This window comes from Aethalodelphis obliquidens, unplaced genomic scaffold, assembly GCF_003676395.1.
Source record: "Aethalodelphis obliquidens isolate GAN/ISIS:26980383/991018 unplaced genomic scaffold, ASM367639v1 scaffold16, whole genome shotgun sequence".
NCBI lineage: Eukaryota > Metazoa > Chordata > Mammalia > Artiodactyla > Delphinidae > Aethalodelphis > Aethalodelphis obliquidens.
The window spans coordinates 28,648,154-28,669,266 of NW_020837960.1; the positions used below are offsets into that span (position 1 = coordinate 28,648,154).

Here is a 21,113-nt window from a genome sequence, read left to right on the forward strand (position 1 = left end):
ATGCATGATAGCATAACGCTGCCGGTGATGATAAGCCCTTCTGTGTGAGGTGTCATCAGGTCCAGTTTCCCCACAGTCCTCTGAACAGTAACATTGGATAAGAACAGAGGATGGTAGGCTGTCTGCTTCACATGTAGCGCGTTTCCTGCTCCTGGTAGAGACACAGCCGTGCCGAGTCCTCCCTAAGACCCCAAACCTTCCTCTTTGCGTTTTTAGGGTATAAAGTGCACTGGTTCTGTTCATCTCCTTTTGTGTAAGCAGAGGAAAGCCTACCGTCTTCTCTACTGAATGCTTTGTGAGCTATGTCTCGTGCCCTGTCAACCAGATCCTGACCCTTGCTCCAAGCCGCTCAGATAACTCCCTTGACGTCGTATGGTAAATTGAAATGACATCTCGTTAGACAGTTCTATGGAGGTGGCTCGTGAATTCATTCAATAAAAGGACATCGGTGTGAGAGTCGAGCGTTTGGGGGGGTAAAAAGGTAACTCCTCGGTCGGCAGGAGATTTCTCACTGACCAACCTTAATTAACTCTGATGTCACATGAAAAGGAGCTGTTCCTGGGTACAGGTCACTCGGAGGGTAGGCTCCTGATGGTAGCCGGTGACAGGCCCGATGATAAATGAACGTGCCCTGTTAAACCATGACCCTCCGAGAAGCCAGTGTCAAGGAAAAAGCTCAGAGAGGTACCCTGAGGACGTGCCCCTCGTAAACGTTGACAGTAGGAATGCCGACGTCAGTAGAGGACTTTTCTCTTGGTAAACATCTTAAACCACACAGATTGTTTTTCTTTTCAATAACCTTTATAGGGTTTAAGGAAAAATGAGTGAAGTCCGTCACCCATGTATGGGTGGAACCAAGACCATGGTCACTTCAGGGGCTAATACCATGGTGTCCTCTGTGTGCTGCACTGGAAAGCTGTTGGTGGATTTTGTTGACTGACAAAGTGTGAACTGTAAGCTTTAAAACAAGCAAATTATTCAAGTAAACATAGGTTTAGGGCTGTGCCAACTGTCACTGCTGAAATTAAGCAATTTTTTCGCTTGTGTTTTTACACCTGAATTCAAGACATAAATGCTATATAAATGACTTAAATTTTCTCTTACGGCATGGAGATCAGGTGCTTCCTAGTTTGGATCTGATGATTTGGGGATTACTTGGGATGGCAGAAACTCTGAAGCAAGAAACCATTGAATTCTTTTTTTGTGGGTCCCTTTGATAATAAAAAGATGAGAAAGAAAATAGCAAGTCTCTGGGATTAGCAACTTGCTACAAATTAGGTGTATTCCTGCTGGAAGCAGCTACCTAACCATTCCGTCCTTTGTGGACCTGGGACCGAGAGCACAGTTATCATAACCTAAAATATCCTACGTCTGTCCATCTAAACGTCACAATCTTATCTCCACGAGGGATTAGTCAACAGTGAGTCAGAGCTTCTTGCTGTTGCCGAGTACATGTCAGTTTCTGAGTCCAAGCGTGGAAAGAGGTTTCCCTGTGCCTGAGAGAACGTACATGCCCCCTCTCGTTTCTAAACCCACCTTCCACCACTCCTAAAACAAACTTCCCGGGGAGGAAAGCATGTTCCCCGTAGGCAGCAATGTATGTGTGCATGTCTTTACGTAAACATCCTTTCATTTCTCTAGATCCTTCCTTGATTTAAGGCCAGCTGTTCTGGGAGGAAAAGAACATTTAAAAAACCAATGTCGCCTCTCATTGTGGGACTTGCTTGAGTTATGCTGCTGTCATACAGACTCCCGTGGCTTTCCCACCTTTGATTTAGCCTGCTGGTAGACGGAACAGGAGGTCTCTGGTCTTTCCCCATCATGCTAGAAGTGAGAGAAAAATGTACGTTATAATGTCTTCAAGTAGCATGTTATAATACTTCAAGTAGTATGATGTCTTCAGTTGTGTGTTCAGTGTGATAACTGAACACACAACTGAACTGTGTTCAGTTATAAGGGACCCTTCATATTATCTGACAAATACTTTAATAGAGGCACGACACAGAAGTTAAGACCAAGAGTTAACTTCTTATTAAGTGTTAGAGCCCCGTAGGCATTAGCATCTCAAACAAAAGTTTTGGAAGTTTCTGGAAATTTGTTTCATTTGCATTCTTAACCTTTTTCCCACCCTTGCCACCAACCAAAAAGATTCCATGAGGTTTAGTCTATGAGACTTAAGCTTTTAATAAGCTACATCTTGAGGAAAGAAAAGTCTTCTTTTATTATGAATTATGTTTAATTAACCTCACACAACCTTGGTAAAGACTCGAGGTCTTAACATCAAATTTTAGAAACATGATACTTGGGGATCTATATTTAGATAAAGAGGTCATTTATCATGTAGGATTATGTACTATTGAAAACGTGGTACGTAAAATCAAAGACAGATGCCTCTCATTTGAAAGAGACCTAATATACAAAGCTTTGCATTAAAACCAAATCCATTAGAAATCAATAATTTTAATATTCAAGGAAATACCGTAGATTTCTTCCAAGAGCTCTAGCAACATAATTTTTGACGTGACTCAATTTGTTAAAATTCCGATTTAAATAGGTAAAATTCAAAAGATGCAATTGGAAGTGATTTTCAATTAACATTAAATTTAAAAGATTGCAATTTGGGGGAACAGTGAGTTTTTTGCAATATGTTGGTAAATCTTCTAATACATAAATAATGATGTTATTGAACACGAAGCAAAAATTCTCTAACATCAGCTTTCTAAAGCTTTAAGCTGGAGAAACAACTACAAGTATAAAAATCTAACACTGATGAGGTTGTATGTAGCAACAGAATTCAAAATAGCTCAATATGCAACTTACCTCTGATTATTTTAGTCATAAGTTTTGTTTTCAAAACAGCTTTATTGAGATAAAATTCACATACCACGAAACTCACCATTTTAAATTGTATAAGTCAGTGATTTTTAGTCTATGCACAAGAGTTGTGCAACCGTCATCACTATCTAATGTTAGAACATTCTCACGCCCAAAAGAAACTCCTGTCGTTACTCACTTCTGTTCCTTTCTCCCCCAAGCCCCTGCCAACCACTACTCTTATTTTCTCTCGTGTGGATTTGCCTATCCTGGACATGTCATATGAATGGAATCATACAACATGTGGCCTTTTGTGACTGGCTTCTTTTTGGTTTTTAAACAAGACAATATTATTTTCTCACGGTTCTGGAAGCTGGAAGTCTAAGCTCAAGGTGTCATCAGTTTGGGTTTCTCCTGAGGCCTCTCTCCATGGTTTGTAGACAGCTGTCTTCTCTCTGTGTTCCTACATGGCCTTACCTCTGTGTGCGGTAGCACAGTGTTTTCCAGGGTCATCTGTGTTGTAGCATATATCCGTACGTCATTTCTTTTTATTGTCAAATAATATTCCATTGTATGGATCGACTGTATTTGTTTATCCACCCATCGTTTGGGTGGTTTCTACTTTTTGGCTATCACAGATAATGCCGCTACAGACATTTGTATACAAGTTTTTATTTGGACATATGTTTTCGGTTCTCTTGGGTAGATACCTAGGAGTGGAATTGCTGAGCCATCTGTTTAACTCTATGTTTAACCATCTGAAGAACTGCAATCTGTTTTCCAAAGCAGTTGGACCATTTTACAGTACTACCAGCAATACGTGAGGGCTCCTGTTTCTTCACATCCTCATCAGCACTTGTTCTTGTCTTTTTCATTGAAGCTATCCCTAGCGGGTGTGAAGTTGGTATCTCACTGTGGTTTTGATTTGCATTTTCCTGATGGCTTGATGTCCAGCATCTTTTCATGTGCTTCCTGGCCATTTATATTTCTTCTTTGGGAAAATGTCTATTCGGATACTTTGTCAATTTTTTAAATGGGTTATTTGTTCTTCCAGTAGTTGTAAGTATTTTAAAATGTGATTTCTAACTTGTACATTGTTATGAATCACTGTGGATTTCAGAATCACTGACTTTTTAGGCCAGAAGGAATTGTAAAAATCTAAGTCCGGCCTCCTCTGTTGGCAGATGAAGAATCTGAGGCTTAAGGAGACTTGCCAAGGGCCACAGCAGAGCTAGTTAGTAGCAGAGCTGGGGAGATTCATGATTCCCCGTCAAAGATGGAATAACATAGCTGTTTCGCGATTCCTGTTTGAATAAGGCCCCTTTCTTACAGAGAACAGCCCTTTGATTTCAATATAGTAGGGGTGAGGGGGTGTCATCTAGAAGGAAGAGGGGCTAATGACCTTGTCTTGAAGTTACATTTAACAGGTCAGAACACTATTATTATTCAGATCAATAAAAAAGGCAGTTTTCTAAAGATAACTTTTAGTCAAATTTTATATAAGAGCCTGCTCTCAGTCTTAAAAGTGATGGGCCAGGCTGTCTGGTTCATAATGACCTGTGGTGGGTGTTCTCTCTCTCAGTGTCCATCATGGTAGCTTTGAAGAGGTTTGAAGAAAGAACCTCAATCATTTGGGCTTTGATTTGGTTGCAAAATAAAGCCTTTTTTATTTACTTGGAATTTTACTCACGCTTCCCATTGAGGTCCCAGAAAGCATTCCATTTTGCCCAATGAAGTAGGGGTGGGAAATGTAGGGCAGCATCTTAGAACAGTCTATGCATGGGCTTCCTCCCAGAGGTTCATCATGTGGGGAAAGAAGGGGTGTTTGTTTAAGAGCCATAAAGCTCTGTTCGCTTTCTACCTACCCAATAATACAGAACAGACAAACAACAAGGGAAAATATTCAGACAAGCACAGTACAGAGTGTCAGTGTTCAGTCAGTAAGTTCACGTACACATATTGGCTTTTTAATGCTATTAGCCCACTGTGCTTGACCTTAAGTTTTTCCTAATAAAGAAGCATGTGATAAAGCCCGTTTTCATAGTCTACACTTAGTTTGTTTTTGTTTTTGTTTTTGATTCTACATGGAAGTGAGATGATACCGTATTTGTCTTTCTCTGACTTATTTCACTTAGCAAAATGTCGTCAGGGTCCATCCATGTTGACGCAAGTGGCAAGATTTCATTCTTTTTTATGGCTGAATAGTATCCCATTGTGTATATATACCACATCTTTATTTCTCCATCGATGGACACTTAGTCTTGACTACTGTAAATAATGCTGCAGTGAACATGTGAATGCGTATCTTTTCGAGTAAGTGTTTTCGTTTCCTTCAGATAAATACCTAGAAGTGGAATTGCTGGATCATGTGATAGTTCTATTTGAGAAATATCCATTCTGTTTTCTGTAGTGCTGCACCAATTTACATTCCCACCAACAGTACACAGGGGTTCCTTTTTTCCCACACCCTCCCCAGTTCTTGTTAATTTCTTGTCTTTTTGATAATAGTCATTCTGTGTGTGAGGTGATATCTCATTGTGGTTTTGATTTGCATTTCCCTGATGATTAATGATGTTGAGTATCTTTACATGTACCTGTTGACAGTCTGTCTTTGGGGAAAATGTCTGTTCAGATCCTCTGCCCATTTTTAAAATTGGATGGTTTGGTTTTGTCCTATTGAGTTGTATGTGGGTTTTTTAAATATATATTTTGAACATCAACCCCTTATCAGACATACGATTTGCAAATATTTTCTCCCGTTCAGTAGACTGCCTTTTCATGTTGATTGCATTGAGTTTTTTGTTTGGTTTTATTTAAATATCAACCGCTTATCAGACATACGATTTGCAAATATTTTCTCCCATTCAGTAGACTGCCTTTTCATGTTGATTGCATTGAGTTTTTTGTTTGGTTTTATTTAAATAGTAATTTTCCTCCTATAAGGAGATCTCTTTGACCCTCGTTGTTCTGTCGTAGTTGACTTTGATGAAAACAATAGTTCATGGACCAGCTAGTTTCCTGAGGCGACAATGATTCTTTTAAACGAGACTTCTAGGCTCTACCGTGGCAAACAGTGGAAAGTTCTGATCCACATCCGAGCTTCACAATGGGGGATCATTGTTAGGTTGTAGCACTCCACCCTTCGAGATGAAGTATCCTGTGGATTTATTTCTAAGTGGACAATGTGACTCTGAGCTACTCATGAGTCGAGCAGACAGAGTTGCTCATGGTGGGAAGAAGATATCAGATCTTGGATGTATGCATATTCACGTCCTTATACACATCACCACCAAGACGGAGAAAGGGTCTGACACGCAGGAGACACTCAAAACGTGTTAAATGTTCATGACGCAAGTGGGTGTATGGGCATTAAACTGCTTCAAAGAAGTATTTCAAGGCCTAATGACATTTCAGAGCAGTTGAGGAATAAATATCTCACTTTCCTTTTTCTTTATGAGTTTTCCTGTTAAACTGTAGTCTTGGTACTTCCGTTCATCTTTATGAGAGTCTAGTTTCCTATTAACTGAAGGATGTGATGTCCCAAAGTGTCCAGTTACTTCGAAATGCTGTTTCCTGATACCTCTCCTTTCCTTTCTTTCAATCGACTACTTTTATCTAGCTTCTTTGTTCCAAGGGCAAAATTCATGATGTCAGCGGAGACAAATTCTATAGCAAAATATTTTTCTCAATATTTATCCCCTTTAGCTTTCCAATAATCCTATTTTTCTCTGAGTGTCTTATTTAACCACTCAGTTAGGTGGTTTTCTTTTGGTTGGAAGCTGGAGTGGGGACCGCAGAGAGGGATGTGCGGTTGGCATATTTTTTGAGGGGTATTCTCTACATGACACGTCTCCTTCTGCTGGAAGCTGGGTGGTTCTTTCAAGGTTTAAGATCCTCTCTGACAAGGGTCAGGAGTCCTGGTGTTCTAGGGCACTGATAGAGAAAGAGTCACACAATTTGGAAACCAAAATAGCAACAAAAAAGGGGGAAAAAAGTAGGAATCACCTCATACCAGGGAAGGAAGGCATCTTCCCCTTGGCCTCTCCTGGATGGGAAAACTCATTATGTGCACAAAACCACAGAGATACCTGCAAGTATTGCCAGAATTTTCCACAGGAAGCTTGGGGTGGACCTTTTCCAACCCACGAACAATTGCTCAGTTAAATCCCTGGAGTTCCATGCCACAAAGAAGGGCAGAAACTGTTCTGGCCTGGACATTTTTTAGGGCAGGCGTTATTAACTGCTGGCTGTGGCTTTTGAAAGACGTAGTGTCCTCCTGGATCACTGATTCTGAGCTACCCTGTTACTTCAGAAAACTCGTAAACATGAGGAAAGTACAAAATTCTTCTTCAGGTACCTGAATGGGTCGACTTGTTCTGTGAGGTTATTTGATAGAACAAGGGGAGCTTGATAAAACGGTCATTCGAATTTAAATTTAGTTACTATTGAGCCATTTGCTCCAATCATAATTTGATACCAGGGCCTACTGTATATAAAAGTGACTTTCAAAATATTAATATCATCAGCAACACCAGCAAAGCAGATAACGTTCAGCTAACATCTTTGCAGTTACTTACCCAGCAAAACGTTCTTTGATGCGAGTGTGGGAGGGGAGTGATTCTGCTAGTTGTCGGTGACAGGGGCATCTGTCTGCCACCCAGACAACAGAGCACCAAGTCCCCATGCTGTGCCTGTGGACTTTCTGGCTCCCACATGAGGTTGCCAAGGAGCAGCACATCCAGTAATGCCGAGGCAGGAAGTGGAGAGATGAAGCTTCCAGGGCAGATCTTTCACTGACTCTAGTTTTCTTTGCGATATTAGGACCTGAGAGAAACACTAGGGAGCATTGCTAGACTACCCCGTGGAGTCTGACACATGCAGGTCTGTGGTCTAAGATCCCAATCTTCTGCTTTGGATTCCACTTTGGAAACTTTCTTTTTTTTTTTTTCTGTGGTACGCAGGCCTCTCACTGTCGTGGCCTCTCCCGTTGCGGAGCACAGGCTCCGGACGCGCAGGCTCAGCGGCCATGGCTCACGGGCCCAGCCGCTCCGCGGCACGTGGGATCTTCCTGGACCGGGGCACGAACCCGCGTCCCCTGCATCGGCAGGCGGACTCTCAACCACTGCGCCACCAGGGAAGCCCTGGAAACGTATTTTTTATGTAGAAGATATTCCCTAGGATCGGCTCTGCATGCATAACTTCCCTCCTTCCAAGAATATCTTTTCTCCCTCCTGCTGACCCTTACCCCTGCTAATCCCGAGCCCCATCCTGCTTTTACCAGGAGGAGGGGGAGAGCAGGGGACGAGGGGAGGGCTCCTGATCAGAGACCTCTTCTGCTAAGTAGAGAGCTTCAGCAGAGACTCAACCTCTGCGGCACCAATGGCTCAAAGAATCGTGGGTCTGGGGATGTCAGAAATGGACCGAGAACCAAAGTCACGCAGTCCAGTCTGCCGTCTTACAGATAAGAGAACTGTGATCTGGAGAAGGTGACCTGGCCAGGGTCTCATAGCTGGTCCCCGGGATGGATACTGTGTTGTATGGAGATATTGTGTCATGAGGAGATACTGTGTCATGAGGAGATATTGTGGCATAGGGAGATGTGTTGACTTTAGCATACTTTTGCATAGCTGATCTCATTGCCTCACAACGATCCCCGTGAAATATACTTTGCAAATGTCACGTAGGAGCAGACAGTTCCCTCTTTTCTCTTCCATTATAGAAGGAAGTTGATTATGTAAGACAAAAGCAAGTGGTTTCTAAAACTGATTTTGATTCTATAATTAGTTTTCCAAATGAGGAAACCAGTTCAGAAAGAGAAATGACTCGCCTAGAATATCATGGCTCAACTAATGACTGAACTATGTCTAGCGTCCAGGAAAACTTCCATGCCTTGTATTCAGGAAAAAGATTGGACGGGCCTGTGTAACCAGATGACCCATGTTGGTAGTTCAGTATTAGAAATATATTTTGGATGACATTGACATTTAATCCTGAGAGTTTTTAAGAAGTCACTATATATTTTAATATGGTTGCACTTTGAATCATGATTGAATTTATTAATGTTCTAAATTAATGGGCTTTTGAATATTATGTAGATCGTCTGGCATAGTAGGATATACAATATTCATGAGCAGGAAGTCTTGGAATAGAAAAAAATGTGTGAATTAAAATAAATTTCTATCAGATATACCATTTTGCCTATGCAAGTAAGTTAAAGATGAAAAGTTACCTTTTATGGAAAGATACACCTTTTAAAAAAAGACTAGAGGGCAATTTGCAAATAACACATTTCAAAAACTTTTTTTCCAGGATGTAGTTCAGGTTCAAAATTAAAAGGTCCTGAGCTGAGTTTAAAAGGCACCCAGCACGTGATGCAAGCAGGCCAGACGCTGTATCTCAAATGCAGGTGAGTGACCGTGTTGGTTTGGGGTCAATCTGATTGCTCTTCCTTAGGCAGAACCACTCCTAGGAGAGTAGAAAGGTGGCCCCCCCCAGAGTAGACAGGTAAACGTCAGTGGTCTTCCGTCATCTGCCAAGTGCAAACCTCACGCATCCAGCTTCCCCTGGAGGGTGATTCCTTCATCCATGGGATGGGAGGGAATTACTCACTCACAGGGAATCAGGGGGAGGGATGCCCCGAACATTTTGAGTTGTTTAAAAGCTTTTCTAAATGTGTTACTTTTCTGTAAAGAAAGTGACTGTACTTAAGAAAAGACATCAGGCTAGAAATGACAGCTTCAGAACTGGCCCCAGCCGTGACTGACTGTGTTTTGTTTTCTTATCTGTGACTGCAGAGGGGAAGGGGCCCATTCCTGGTCTTTGCCTGCAACAGTGAATAAGGAAAGCCAAAGCCGGAGGCTGAGCATAAGTAAATCTGCCTGTGGAAGGAGTGGCAAGCAGTTCTGCAGTACTTTGACTTTGAACGCGGCTCAGGCAAACCACACTGGCTTCTACAGCTGCAAATATCTCTCTACACCTGCTTCCAAGAAAAAGAAAGCAGAATCTACAATCTACATATTTATTAATGGTAAGACTTCCATTTTCTACATTCTCTTTGCTCTAACTTTGCAGTGGGTCATAAATCCACCTGATCCATTGGAAAGGGAGCTTTCCTAGTGACTGTGAAAGAAGTGGGCCAGGAAAGAGAGCCTACCCTAGCTGTTGAAACTTGTGGAGTGCGTCTTAATGTATTTCCTGAGTGTCAGTTTCAACCAGAATTTTCAAGGACCAGTCAGTCAATTGCATGCTCCCTTAAGGGAGACACTCTTGTCTATTTTGTTCACAGCTGTATCCATGGCACCTAGAATACTGTCTGGCACATCCTGGGATGAATAAACGAATGGCAAGCTTTTAGTTCTATTTCCTAATTATTGAGAAGTCCAAAATACAATACAGATTTTTGTCCTTTAACACAACTGCATTCTCTGATAGGTTGGAATTGTAAAATACGGTTCTATACTAAATTCCTAAGTATAATGTTGGCAATGTCACTTGAAGGTTACAAAATTAATTCCAGTTAATGATACTGTATTATTTCATGTTCACACAGCGAGTATTAGAAAGATATGAGAGTAGCCACCTGCCATTGCCTAGTGAAAAGGGCGAAAGACAAAAAATGAATCATGTTCTGGTTATAATTTTTATAGTATAATGTTTTAGTTTTTTCCTTCTTTAGAGAATGAAGCAATGAAATAATATTCAGAGGGAAGAAATATAAAATCCTTAAAGAAACATAAAGTGGCAGTAGCAATGGATCCCTGGAAGGAATAATAAGGAAGATGACTTGTCACTTTGTTCTTCCTTGTTTTGTTCCAGCCAGTTTCCAAAACTTGCACAAGACTCTAGCCTTAGAGCTAGAGCTCTAACACACGGAGCAAAATTAGTAGGCACCTCAGGCACAAACTCAAGTTAAAAAAACAAAACAACCAACCATCAGCGTCAATGGCCTAAACACACATCCTGGGTCTTCCTCCCGGCGAGTTAGAGAACTGGGTCTTTGCATTGAAGGCAGCACCATAGACTTAACATTTTGGTGGGAATCTTTTTTGGAGTGTTTTACCTGAGCCTAATACGTAATTTTCCAGATTCAGGGTTAGTCTTAGAGACAGTAGCACAGTAGTGTGATATTGGCAGTAACATATTAGCTCGCATCAGCCTGCTTTGACTGAGTCACTTTTCTATCCTGCTCCGCCAAACCCTTGTTTGTACATCTTGCACTTTTCCGGGGGGAGGGGGTGGGGTGGGCAGAGAACTGGAGGAGGCGACAACTTGCTAGCTGATCGCCATCATAGGAACGCAACCAGCCCACTTAAAAATAAGAGGAGGAAGGAGGCCAGGGATCTTGGCTTGGAGAAGGCAGAGCTGCCTTCTCCAAGAGGGAAGAGAGGGCGGGGTCGGGGGGGGGGAGCAGGATTAAAGGGAGAGACACAGACACGACGTGTGCCAGTGGCGATGGAAAAAGGCATGTGCTCAGACATCTGTTCTCTTTTTCTAGCTCCACATAGTAGGTTATGTTCTGGTGCTTGTGGAGGAAAGAAAATGCTTTTATTCCTGTCTCTCTAGGGGAAATGAGGGGGAAATTCATTTACACTAAAATTCTTATAAAACTTTCTCCTGTGGGTTTATTGGTCTGACCTTCCGAATCAAACACTTAAATGAGTAAAAGAAGACCATTTCTCTTTTTTCCCCTAAGAAATAACATTCGGTTATTTTCATCTTCCACTCCTACATTACTCAGTAGGCCTCATGGGTTATGGAGCCAGTAGGTAGGTGTGCAGAACCTGTCAGCTTCAAGCCCCTTTGAAAACAGAAGAGAAACTTAGCTATTTAGAATTATCTCCACTTCCACTATACAATAGAGCAGATCTGGCAAGTAAGGATCACTCTGGGTGTCAAATCAATAGTCATTCTAAGCCCTGTGAGGGCAAGGTCCATGTCTGCCTTAATTACTTTTATCTGCAAAGTGCCTCCCGGGTACAGCGCCTGGCTCATAGCAAGAATTCGGTAATATTTGTCAAATGAATACATGAAGCGATTAACAGGGCTGTGTGGAATACTCTGTTGAAATTGACAGTGAGGATGAATTTCAGGCCAAGTAGGAAAGAGAGGCATCACTAATTCTCTCTGTCTGGTATGAGGCTGGGGGGGGGGGTGAGTACTGGCCGTGGTGTCATGTATCATGTCTGCTCTCTGGTAGTAGCCCACAAACATTAGCATAAAGGTACAAGTCCTAGTATCTCAAAACCCCTGCACAACTTGGTTGGGTAGAAGGAAATTCTCTGTTTCAAAGACTGTGTTCTTGGAGAGGGAAGGATATCAAAATGCGCTGATTGTGTTTCATAGGGCATTGTTATTGGAATACCGTGAATATTATATGCGTTCATTGGGAAAATCTTTATGAGACGTGACTTTTAAATAGCACTAATAACAAAAGATATGTGAATCAATAATAGGGACCATAAGGGAGCACCTGAATGTTCTTTGTCAGTTCTTTGCTACCTTGGTTAGCAAATATTTAGGGAACACTTGCTAGGTGCCTGTAACTGCACTGCTCTGAATAGCAACACGGATTTTGTTGTCTATTTCCCGGTAGAGTGATATTGGTCTCATAATCACACTTTACTGAAAGCCAAGTTAGCTATGATATAATTCATTCAGCAGCTGTAACTTTTCCAAGTATCCTAACATTTTATGCATTTCCTATTTTCATTCTTTTATTAATTTTGTGTCTGAGAAGATTTGGTCTCAGGCTTCCATTATTATTGGATATTTACAACATTACAGGTTTAATTTTATTCAGGGGCGCAAAACTGGTCTGGTCTCTTGTGACTCAGGATGGTCTCTGGGACTAATAACTCCAACCAGTTCCTCATACACAGCTGTGACTACTTACTAGATGTCAACTGGTTATCACTTATTTATTATTGTTGAATGTTTACTTTAGAACATGTTATTGTTTGGACGATTTCTGCCCCTGGTAAGCATCTGCAGATGTGTTGGCGTTTCATTTTGGTTTTCTGTAATGATGAGAAACGCTATTAGACACCTCTTTTGAAAAGGCATAGATCTGTAGTCTGATAGGGTTCTGAGAAAAAGAATCAGGGCTGTATAGCTTTGTCTGCGTGATACCAAACCGTGCATGTGGATTATAAGCAAACTGTTATTTAGATGGTTCCCACCTGAGCACTGATTTGGACATAACCTCTGATATGTATATGTAATGTACAGAAAAATCAGTATCACCACTTTATCATTACAGCTTGTAGAAATCTACCAAACCTCTGACATAATGCATTAATTTCAATTTATTTACTCAAGTAGATAAATTATCAATTTAATTACTCAAGTGACTACATTTAACTACTTTACTTTAAAAAAAACCCAAAACATAAAACAAAAGCAATATTGTAACAAATTCAATAAGGACTTTAAAAATGGTCCACATCAAAAAAAATTCTTAAAAAGAAAGATCAAGCCAAGGGTATATCAGGAGAGGAAGATGATTGTCTTAGAATCAGTGTAATTTACTGAGACAAGGCTCTACTTGGCTCTGGGACCTGGGATTTAAATTACTGGTAAGTTTAAATTTCCCTTAATATAATAACTTCTTACATTCGTGGTTTCTTTTCATTTAAACAAATGGTTTTATTTACATTATGCTGTTCGATTCTCACAACAATCCCGTGAAGCTTTCTTCTCTCCGTTTTACAAGCAAAGGGCCTAAAATCCATTTCACTTGAGGCTACATGGGGAGCGACGGAAAAGGGTTAGCAACAGAGTAAGGTGGTCAGATTTTTCCCTTCAGATTCTCAGTGGCGGGAGGAGACCAGAGGGGTCAAGACTGAGGCAGGAACACCAGGTAGGGCTGCTGCCAAGGTCACCGTTGTCATAGCTGTGGGAAAGGACAGAAGGTGATGGATTGGAGGGACTCAATCCACCTTGGTGAGCTGGAGGGTCGTGGTGGAAGGGAGGAGGGAAAGTGACACTTGAGTTCTGTAGGGGCACCTGGGCAACTGGTCCCAGGTCCCATAGCCAAGTAGAGCCTTGTCTCAGTAAATTACACTGATTCTAAGACAATCATCTTCCTCTCCTGATAGACCCTTGGCTTGATCTTTTTTGTTTTTTAAAGAATTTTTTTTGACGTGGACCATTTTTAAAGTTTTATTGAATTTGTTACAATACTGCTTCTGTTTCTTTGTTTTGGTGTTTTGGCCGCAAGGCATGTGGGATCTTAGTTCCCCAACCAGGGATCGAACCTGCACCCCCTGCGCTGGAAGGCGAAGTCTTAACCACTGGACTGCCAGGAAATTCCCACCCTTGGCTTGATCTTGACAAGTGGCTGTTGAATGAGAGTAACTGAAAAATGCTACATACATTTTTTAAAAATTGCTTTTGGGAAAATGAGTGGAGTACCCCAGCGATTATAGCTACAAAATTCTGGGTCATAAGGAAAAACAAAAAGTACCCCTCCGATGCTTTACTAATTACAAAACAAAAAGATGTTAGCTGAATGGTAATGCCAGGGCTACTTAGGTAGTGTTCATCCGCCTTGCAGAGAAAAAGGAACACATTTGCATTTCTTTTCTGACCTTTTGGTATAGGCAAGAAATTGGCTCCAGGTCAGCCTTTTCTAAGTTAGAGGATTTCATTGCAATTAGTATTTTAATATATGAGTTTTGCCTGTAAAGTAAGGAAACTAACCAGAAGAGATTTTAATGGCATCTCCAAAGTAATTAGTACTTTGTCAGTGTCTCTAATTTAGTTAAGAAGACCTTGAACTTAGTCTGTTGAGTTCCCCACGCTTTGAAGTCAGCCTATACCCTTCCCCTCTCCAGGTCCAAGACTTTTGGGGCTCTTTAAGTATAATGTCTTCTCTTGAAGCATTATAATTGAAAAGGGAAAGGAAAATGGGAGTCTGCGCCGTGGTTGAGTGGATATCTTCTAGTTCTTCCCTGTAAAAGAAACTCATCTCTTCTGCTTCTCTTTACTTGGTTGTCTTACTCTCTACGCCTATGAAAGCAAATGGGTTGGAGCATTTTCACAACAGATTTCCCTTCCTTTGGTTCTCCTTTATGTATAAAATGAATGAGATTTGCATAGCAGCTTACTTTCAGGTAGAAAAATGATCAGACACACTGCGTATGTAAGTGAAAAGTAGTAGAAATTCTAACAACCCAGATATCCTGGGAGAGAATGATCATTGTGTCTTCACCTAAACGTATTTAGTGGGAAAAAGCTCTGTGTGGCTCGGGGATCTCCAACAAGTAAAAATACTAAAGGTGCAGATATTCTGAAAAGGATTCAACGTACTCGCTTGTTCAACACATCGGGTTTTCCTGAAGGACTTTTACGTAACTCTCTGAGATAAACCACTTTGGTATTATTTCTTCCATTTTATGTATGAGAAAACAGCCGCTGTGACCTGCTCAAGACAGAGCGAATAAAATGACAAGCCAGGATGAGAATCCAGGTCAGATCCCAAGGTTAAGACTGTTTCCGCGATGCTACAGTTTCAGCTATTGATTTCAAACTATGAACCAACTGTTCATCTTTGACAGTATACATTCTACAGTTACTACATTCTTTTAAATTTCAAATTCAACGTTGTCTTCTTTCTTTTGAGGCATGGTAGGTTACATGGGTTTCGGGGTGTTCTTCTGAGTGATAGGCCTTGGGGAAACAAATCCCGATCCCAGACAGCTTTGTGTTGCTGCCTGATGGGGTCAGAACTTGTTCGGGCACTCACTCTTTCATCGCTGCGTTCCAGCTCACGTGGCAAGGGAAAGAGACATCAGTCTGTTTACCAAGATGAGCAGGGCTCTTAAAAATCCCAACCATCAATGGGCTGTGTAATCAAATTAGTGGTCTGTCATCAGCATTTAAAAAAATTAAGCAGGGGAATTCCCTGGCGGTCTAGTGGTTGGGACTCCGCGCTTTCACTGCCGGGGGGCCTGGTTTGGATTCGTGTTTGGGGAACTAGGATCCCGCAAGCTGCGGGCCCCCCCCCAAATAACAGAATAAAATGGAAAATATCCAAGTATATTGCAAAAAGTAAGGGTAAACATTTAGTGGAACTTTTAACATCTTTTGTTTCCATTTTATAAAATACGCAACATATATACATTATACTCACATATATGTAAAATACATACGAGTGTGTGTAGGTGTTTAATGGGTCTGAAGTGAAATGTATTTCTTATTGTGGAACTCAGTACAATAAGTTTAAAAGTTTCAATCTTATTAAAGTGTAAACAGGTAAACTTATTAAAATTGTAACAGGTTGAGACAGGTCATTTCTGTACTTTGTGTTTAAGAAAACGGCACCAATCGTAAGCACCATGGTGTATTTTGCACGCCACTCCTGAAATGGAGGCCTGGCGAGAACGTGGTGGTGGAAATAACCCCTCTCCTCGAGTTGATGTGGCTACAACCCGTCATAAAATGTGTGGGTTTATGCAGTACACACTCCTCACATTCCTGACATGGGGTTTCCCACAAATAGGTGTGACCCAGGAGCTGCAGTCAGCAGATGGCGTCCGTCTGTAGCCATGGGTCACACACCTGCCGCCCGCAGGGCCCTCCCGTTCTGTGGAAGGTATGAAGAGCAGAGTTGCGGCATCTTAGGGTTGGGAGGCCCCTGGTTCCTTTCTAGGACCATGACTTACAATAGATCTATGAGGATTTTAAAAGGTGCAGGTTGAACTTCTTAAAATAATAGCTATTGCCCAGAAGCGCGTCTTTCCAGGGACTGAAGAGAAAGCCTCTAATGGTCCTTACTGAGCCCCGCAATAGAACTTACTGAGACTGTATGGATCGTTCTGCTCCAACACCACCTACCCTGGACTCCTACCCGGGTCCAGCGCACCGCGGGGCGTGCACAGGATGCTGGGGCAGCACTGCTTCACTGGGTAGTGGCTGAGCAGTGGTTGCCTGTTGCCCAGTTTGCCACAGTGTGTGGCAAGTCCAATCAGCGCGGCCATGAAACAAGCAGGGACGTTGAGGAAAAGAGGAGTGATCTGCAGATGTACTCAGAGTTTCCCCATCTGCACTTTTTCCCGGGTGGTGATAACAGTTCTAAGGTAGGGATGCACGAAGGGTGTCAGACCCCCAGCCCAAAGTGAGAGGAGGTCTCTGTGCTTTCAGTTGCATCCCTGGCTGCCTTGTCAACACGCCGCCTTCCATGCAGGTCAGAACCATGATGGGGAGAGAGAGAGAGGCTGAACAGATTTTCAAAGCCTCTGAAACATTTTCAGTGGCATCATTGTTGTATTTTTGTGGGAGAAACTTTCAAGAGAAACTATTGTTTTCCATTCATCAAAATTCTCCTCTGAGGGAAAGCAGGCTAAAACAGTTGACATTTTGTAGGAAGAAAAAACAAACAAACAACAAAGAAACCGTCGTAAAAAATAGACCACTTAGCCATAGGTTGGCCAAGTTCTTTAGGTCTGGATTTCTTAGCAAATTTATGATATTATCTGTTATTGCTTGGTTACTGTCCAGGGTCTTCTCTGGTTTTAAAAGTCAGTTTCAACAGGTACTCATCACCCCTCCCGCTGCCCATTGGCAAAGCTGCTCCCCTCACCTCCCGTACTCACTTCATCTCTATCCTCAATGCATGGCTTCTTCCACTTACTTTCTGAAACCTCTGCTTATTCTAGCACGAATACTCCCGTAAGAATGGCTTCCCAGAGTTTTGGTCTCAGGGACTAAGCCTGATGCTGCTTGAAGCCCAGAGTTGTGGAGAAGAAAGTGTACTAGACACCTTGTACCCCCAGGAAGCAGCCAGTGCAGACAGGTTGGGTGGTAGATCTTGTTTGCCATCCTTCTCACATCATTGCCTGATGTATCTGCCCAGGAGACAGATGTTTTGCTGGATTTTTTTTTTTTTTTTTTTTTTTTGCATTTTGATGAAGTTGTGGAAAAGAGGAAACACATATTGCTAGGATTATAAAATAGACACCGACGACATGGTTGGTTGGAGTTTTCCTTGGGAAACAGACCCCTCTACAGGCTGGTGCTGTGCTTCTTCTAAGGCTGAGGCATGAAGGAGACTATCCGTTCTCCTTCGGACAGGGGCGGGGGTGGGGATGGAGAACAGCTGATTAGGACCACAGGGCAAAAGTTTAGAGAAGAGTGACTTAACTCTTATCCATTCTCCTTCCAGCTACGTGAAAATTTGATGGAAGACACTCTTGGTATCTTCAAGCCCTGGCGTTTCACATTTCCCTTCTAGAGACATTTTTGTCATTAGACACCCAGGGACCTTGATTATAGGAAACATTTACATGTGGTTGGGACAGAAGCCACCTGTGGTGGTGGATTTGTTGGAAGTTGGGAGTGTCACGTCTTCTTTAGCCCTTGCCTCAAGCCTGTGTTCGCCTAGTGTGTTCCCAGGAATTTCACCCTTAGCCCTTGGTGGCACCTGCCCATTAAACGTCCAGGTCATTCCTTCAGAGAGAGCGTTTCCCGACACTCTCTAGGCTCCATACCAAAAAAATGTGGCGTGCCAGCTCTCGAGAGCCACACAGCTGAGCTTTGCTCGCAGTAACACCGTTCTGTGTCACCAGGCATTGAGTACAACTACATAAATCCTCAAAAATAATCAGAGTGAACATACTCTTGACTGAGCCACTTAGACACAACCCAAGACCAGGAAAAATTAGTGACTGAGGTAGAATTATGAAATCTCAGGATGGCAGTGAAGTCCAAATAAAAATCCAATAAAATCGACCATATCCTCTCATTTTCCGCCCCACAAACAGAAAGTGTGAGAGATTGTCCATCAAAACTTTATGGTTTTTAAGGATTTTTAAAAAATCTCCTTCGTGTAATTTTTTTAAGAAAAATGAGCAAGGGACTTTTTCAGGAGAAATCCCCTCAAGCTGAAAAGGCTTTAAGTCTCTGACATTTCATAACTTTCTCTAACAACGGTAATGAAATGCCAACCCCGCCTAGAGACAAGGAGGTGCCCTAGTTTTGATCTCCGTGATCCTTGCAGTTTGGACACTCTTTAGTTTTCCTTTACTATTTAAAATATTTGTTGTTTGGGCATCCAGTGCATTTTTGCTGGGTTGTGTTGGCAGTCATCTTGGCTAACTGACTGCTATTCACGATTGGTGACATACTAGTGCAATCAATGCCCCTCTCTTCCATCCTTCATCAAATATCAATATATTATGTTTTTTATTTTATACCGGAGTATAGTTGATGTACAATGTTAGTTTCAGGTGTACGGCAAAGTGATTCATTTATACCTATATCTGTTCTTTTTCAAACTCTTTTCCCATTTAGATTACAGAATATTGAGTAGAGTTCCCTGTGCTATACAGTAAGTCCTTGTTGATTATCTATTTTATACATAGTAGTGTGTATGTAAATAAACTATATTTGAGAAAACATGATCCAGGGTTCAAATTAGATTCAGTCCCTGTTCTGATACATGAGAAGGCTTTGTCTTTGTACAGATTCACTCTTAGGTCTCACTGTGTGTTAGGTGCTATCCTAGGCACCTGTATTGGTTAATGATTTCATTCTGATAACAGCCCTAGGAAGCAGCGCTATCATTTTCATCTCCTTTTCACAGAGAGGTTGAGTAACTGCCCATCTAACTAGTCATATAACTAGTACGCAGTGGAGAAGGCAGCAGCCCCCTTTCCCATCAGGAGTTTATACATATAAAGTGCTTAGTTTTAGTGTCTGGCGTGTCGTGTGCACTGCTTACCTGTTACTGCTGCTACTGTTGCTACTGTTGCCATCTTGCGAGCCTCGGTTTCCTCATTTGTAAAACCAGAAGAGTGGTATGTTGTGCATTTGTCAGGAGATTCAGTGAGGTAATATCCATAGCACTGTGCCTACACTTATAGGGGGACCAGTCAATAGTAGTTACCATGGTGACAGGCACTGCGCTGGGCAGGGGAGGAAGTCCAAAGATGATCCCCTTAACTGTCAAGGGTCTGCAATTAGTGATACAAATAAAATAGTTTACAACTAGTCATATTGTAAAGCACTATGGGAAGAGAGCAGTAAGAGGGGCCTAGACCAGGGATGCTCTGACGGGTACACCCCACCCCTCCCCACCCCTCCCTCCCTCTTCAGCACCAGCGTTCTCGCACTTATTTTTCAGGTCTTGAGTTAAACATCACCCGTCCTGGGACGCTCCTCAGGCCCCCCAATCTAGGTTTGTCCCCCCCCCCCCCCCCCACGTAGCACTCACCTCACCCGTTCTGTGAGGAACAGTACCGACTGTCTTGCTCACCCTGATGGCTCCAGCCAAGTAGGAGGTGCTCAGAGGTGTTCGCTAAGTGAAACAAACAGGAGTTTTGTTTTGTTTTGTTTTGTTTTTGCGGTACGTGGGCCTCTCACTGTTGTGGCCTCTCCCGTTGCGGAGCACAGGCTCAGCGGCCATGGCTCACGGGCCCAGCTGCTCCGCGGCATGTGGGATCTTCCCGGACCGGGGCACGAACCCGTGTCCCATGCATCGGCAGGCGGACTCTCCACCACTGCGCCACCAGGGAAGCCCAAACATGAGGTTTTAAAATTTATATTAGTCTCACCTGGCCTCCTGGGCGTTAATGAGGAAACGAAGGGCACACAGAGCAAAGGGGCCAAATCAGGGGCAAAGATGCACATGTCACGTGACAGAATCACTGTCCAAAAAATGTCCAACTGACTAGAACTGTGACCTGGGATTAACCAAATGCGATTTGACAGGAATCAGTCTAAAGGACTGTATTTGGCTTGCAAAGCCCGCTAACCACTCTAGGATACGGGCTGTGGGAGGTGGCGGCTGAGACAACACATGCGAGAAAGACTTCAGGCTTCTAGTTGACTCCACATTCACCAAGAAAAGGAACCCAGCCTTGAACTGCATTAACAAATAGATGGGGTTCAGAATAAAGGTGGTGCTAGTCATACTGTTTAGTTTACGTTTCAAGAGGGACAATGAAGACAGGAATTCTGAGCAAATTCCTTAACCTGTCCCCCAAACTTCATTTTCCTCATCTGTAAAATGGATACCTGCCCCACCGGGTTGTGAGTGTTAAGTAATTTGATGGTTTTCTTGCTTTCACTGGCAAGGAACAACTAAAGGAACTGAAATGTTTAAAAAAGTAAAGAATTAGGTGGGAAAATAGGAGACATGAGTGTGTGATCGTCTCCTTCAAAGTTTTCCTATGTGGGAAAGAGATTAAGCTTCATCTTTATAATCCTAGATGGCAGAGCTACTATTTAAGAATGAAAGAAGTCAAGACAGGCAGATTTCAGCTCGATGTAAGAAAACACTGTCTAACATCTAAAGCTAT

General features: G+C 42.3%; 1 protein-coding gene across 3 annotated transcripts in view; it reads left to right on the top strand.

The window, feature by feature from the left end:
- Positions 1-21,113, top strand: part of FLT1 (fms related receptor tyrosine kinase 1) — a 173,033-nt gene that overhangs the window by 18,464 nt on the left and 133,456 nt on the right. For 2 of the 3 annotated variants that reach the window (XM_027116596.1, XM_027116598.1), the window contains exons 2-3: positions 9,124-9,220; positions 9,609-9,841. The exons of the other annotated variant lie outside the window; for it this stretch is intronic. In XM_027116596.1, the coding sequence (XP_026972397.1) occupies positions 9,124-9,220; positions 9,609-9,841 (330 nt within the window). The remainder of the gene's footprint in view (positions 1-9,123; positions 9,221-9,608; positions 9,842-21,113) is intronic. 3 annotated transcript variants of the gene reach the window in all.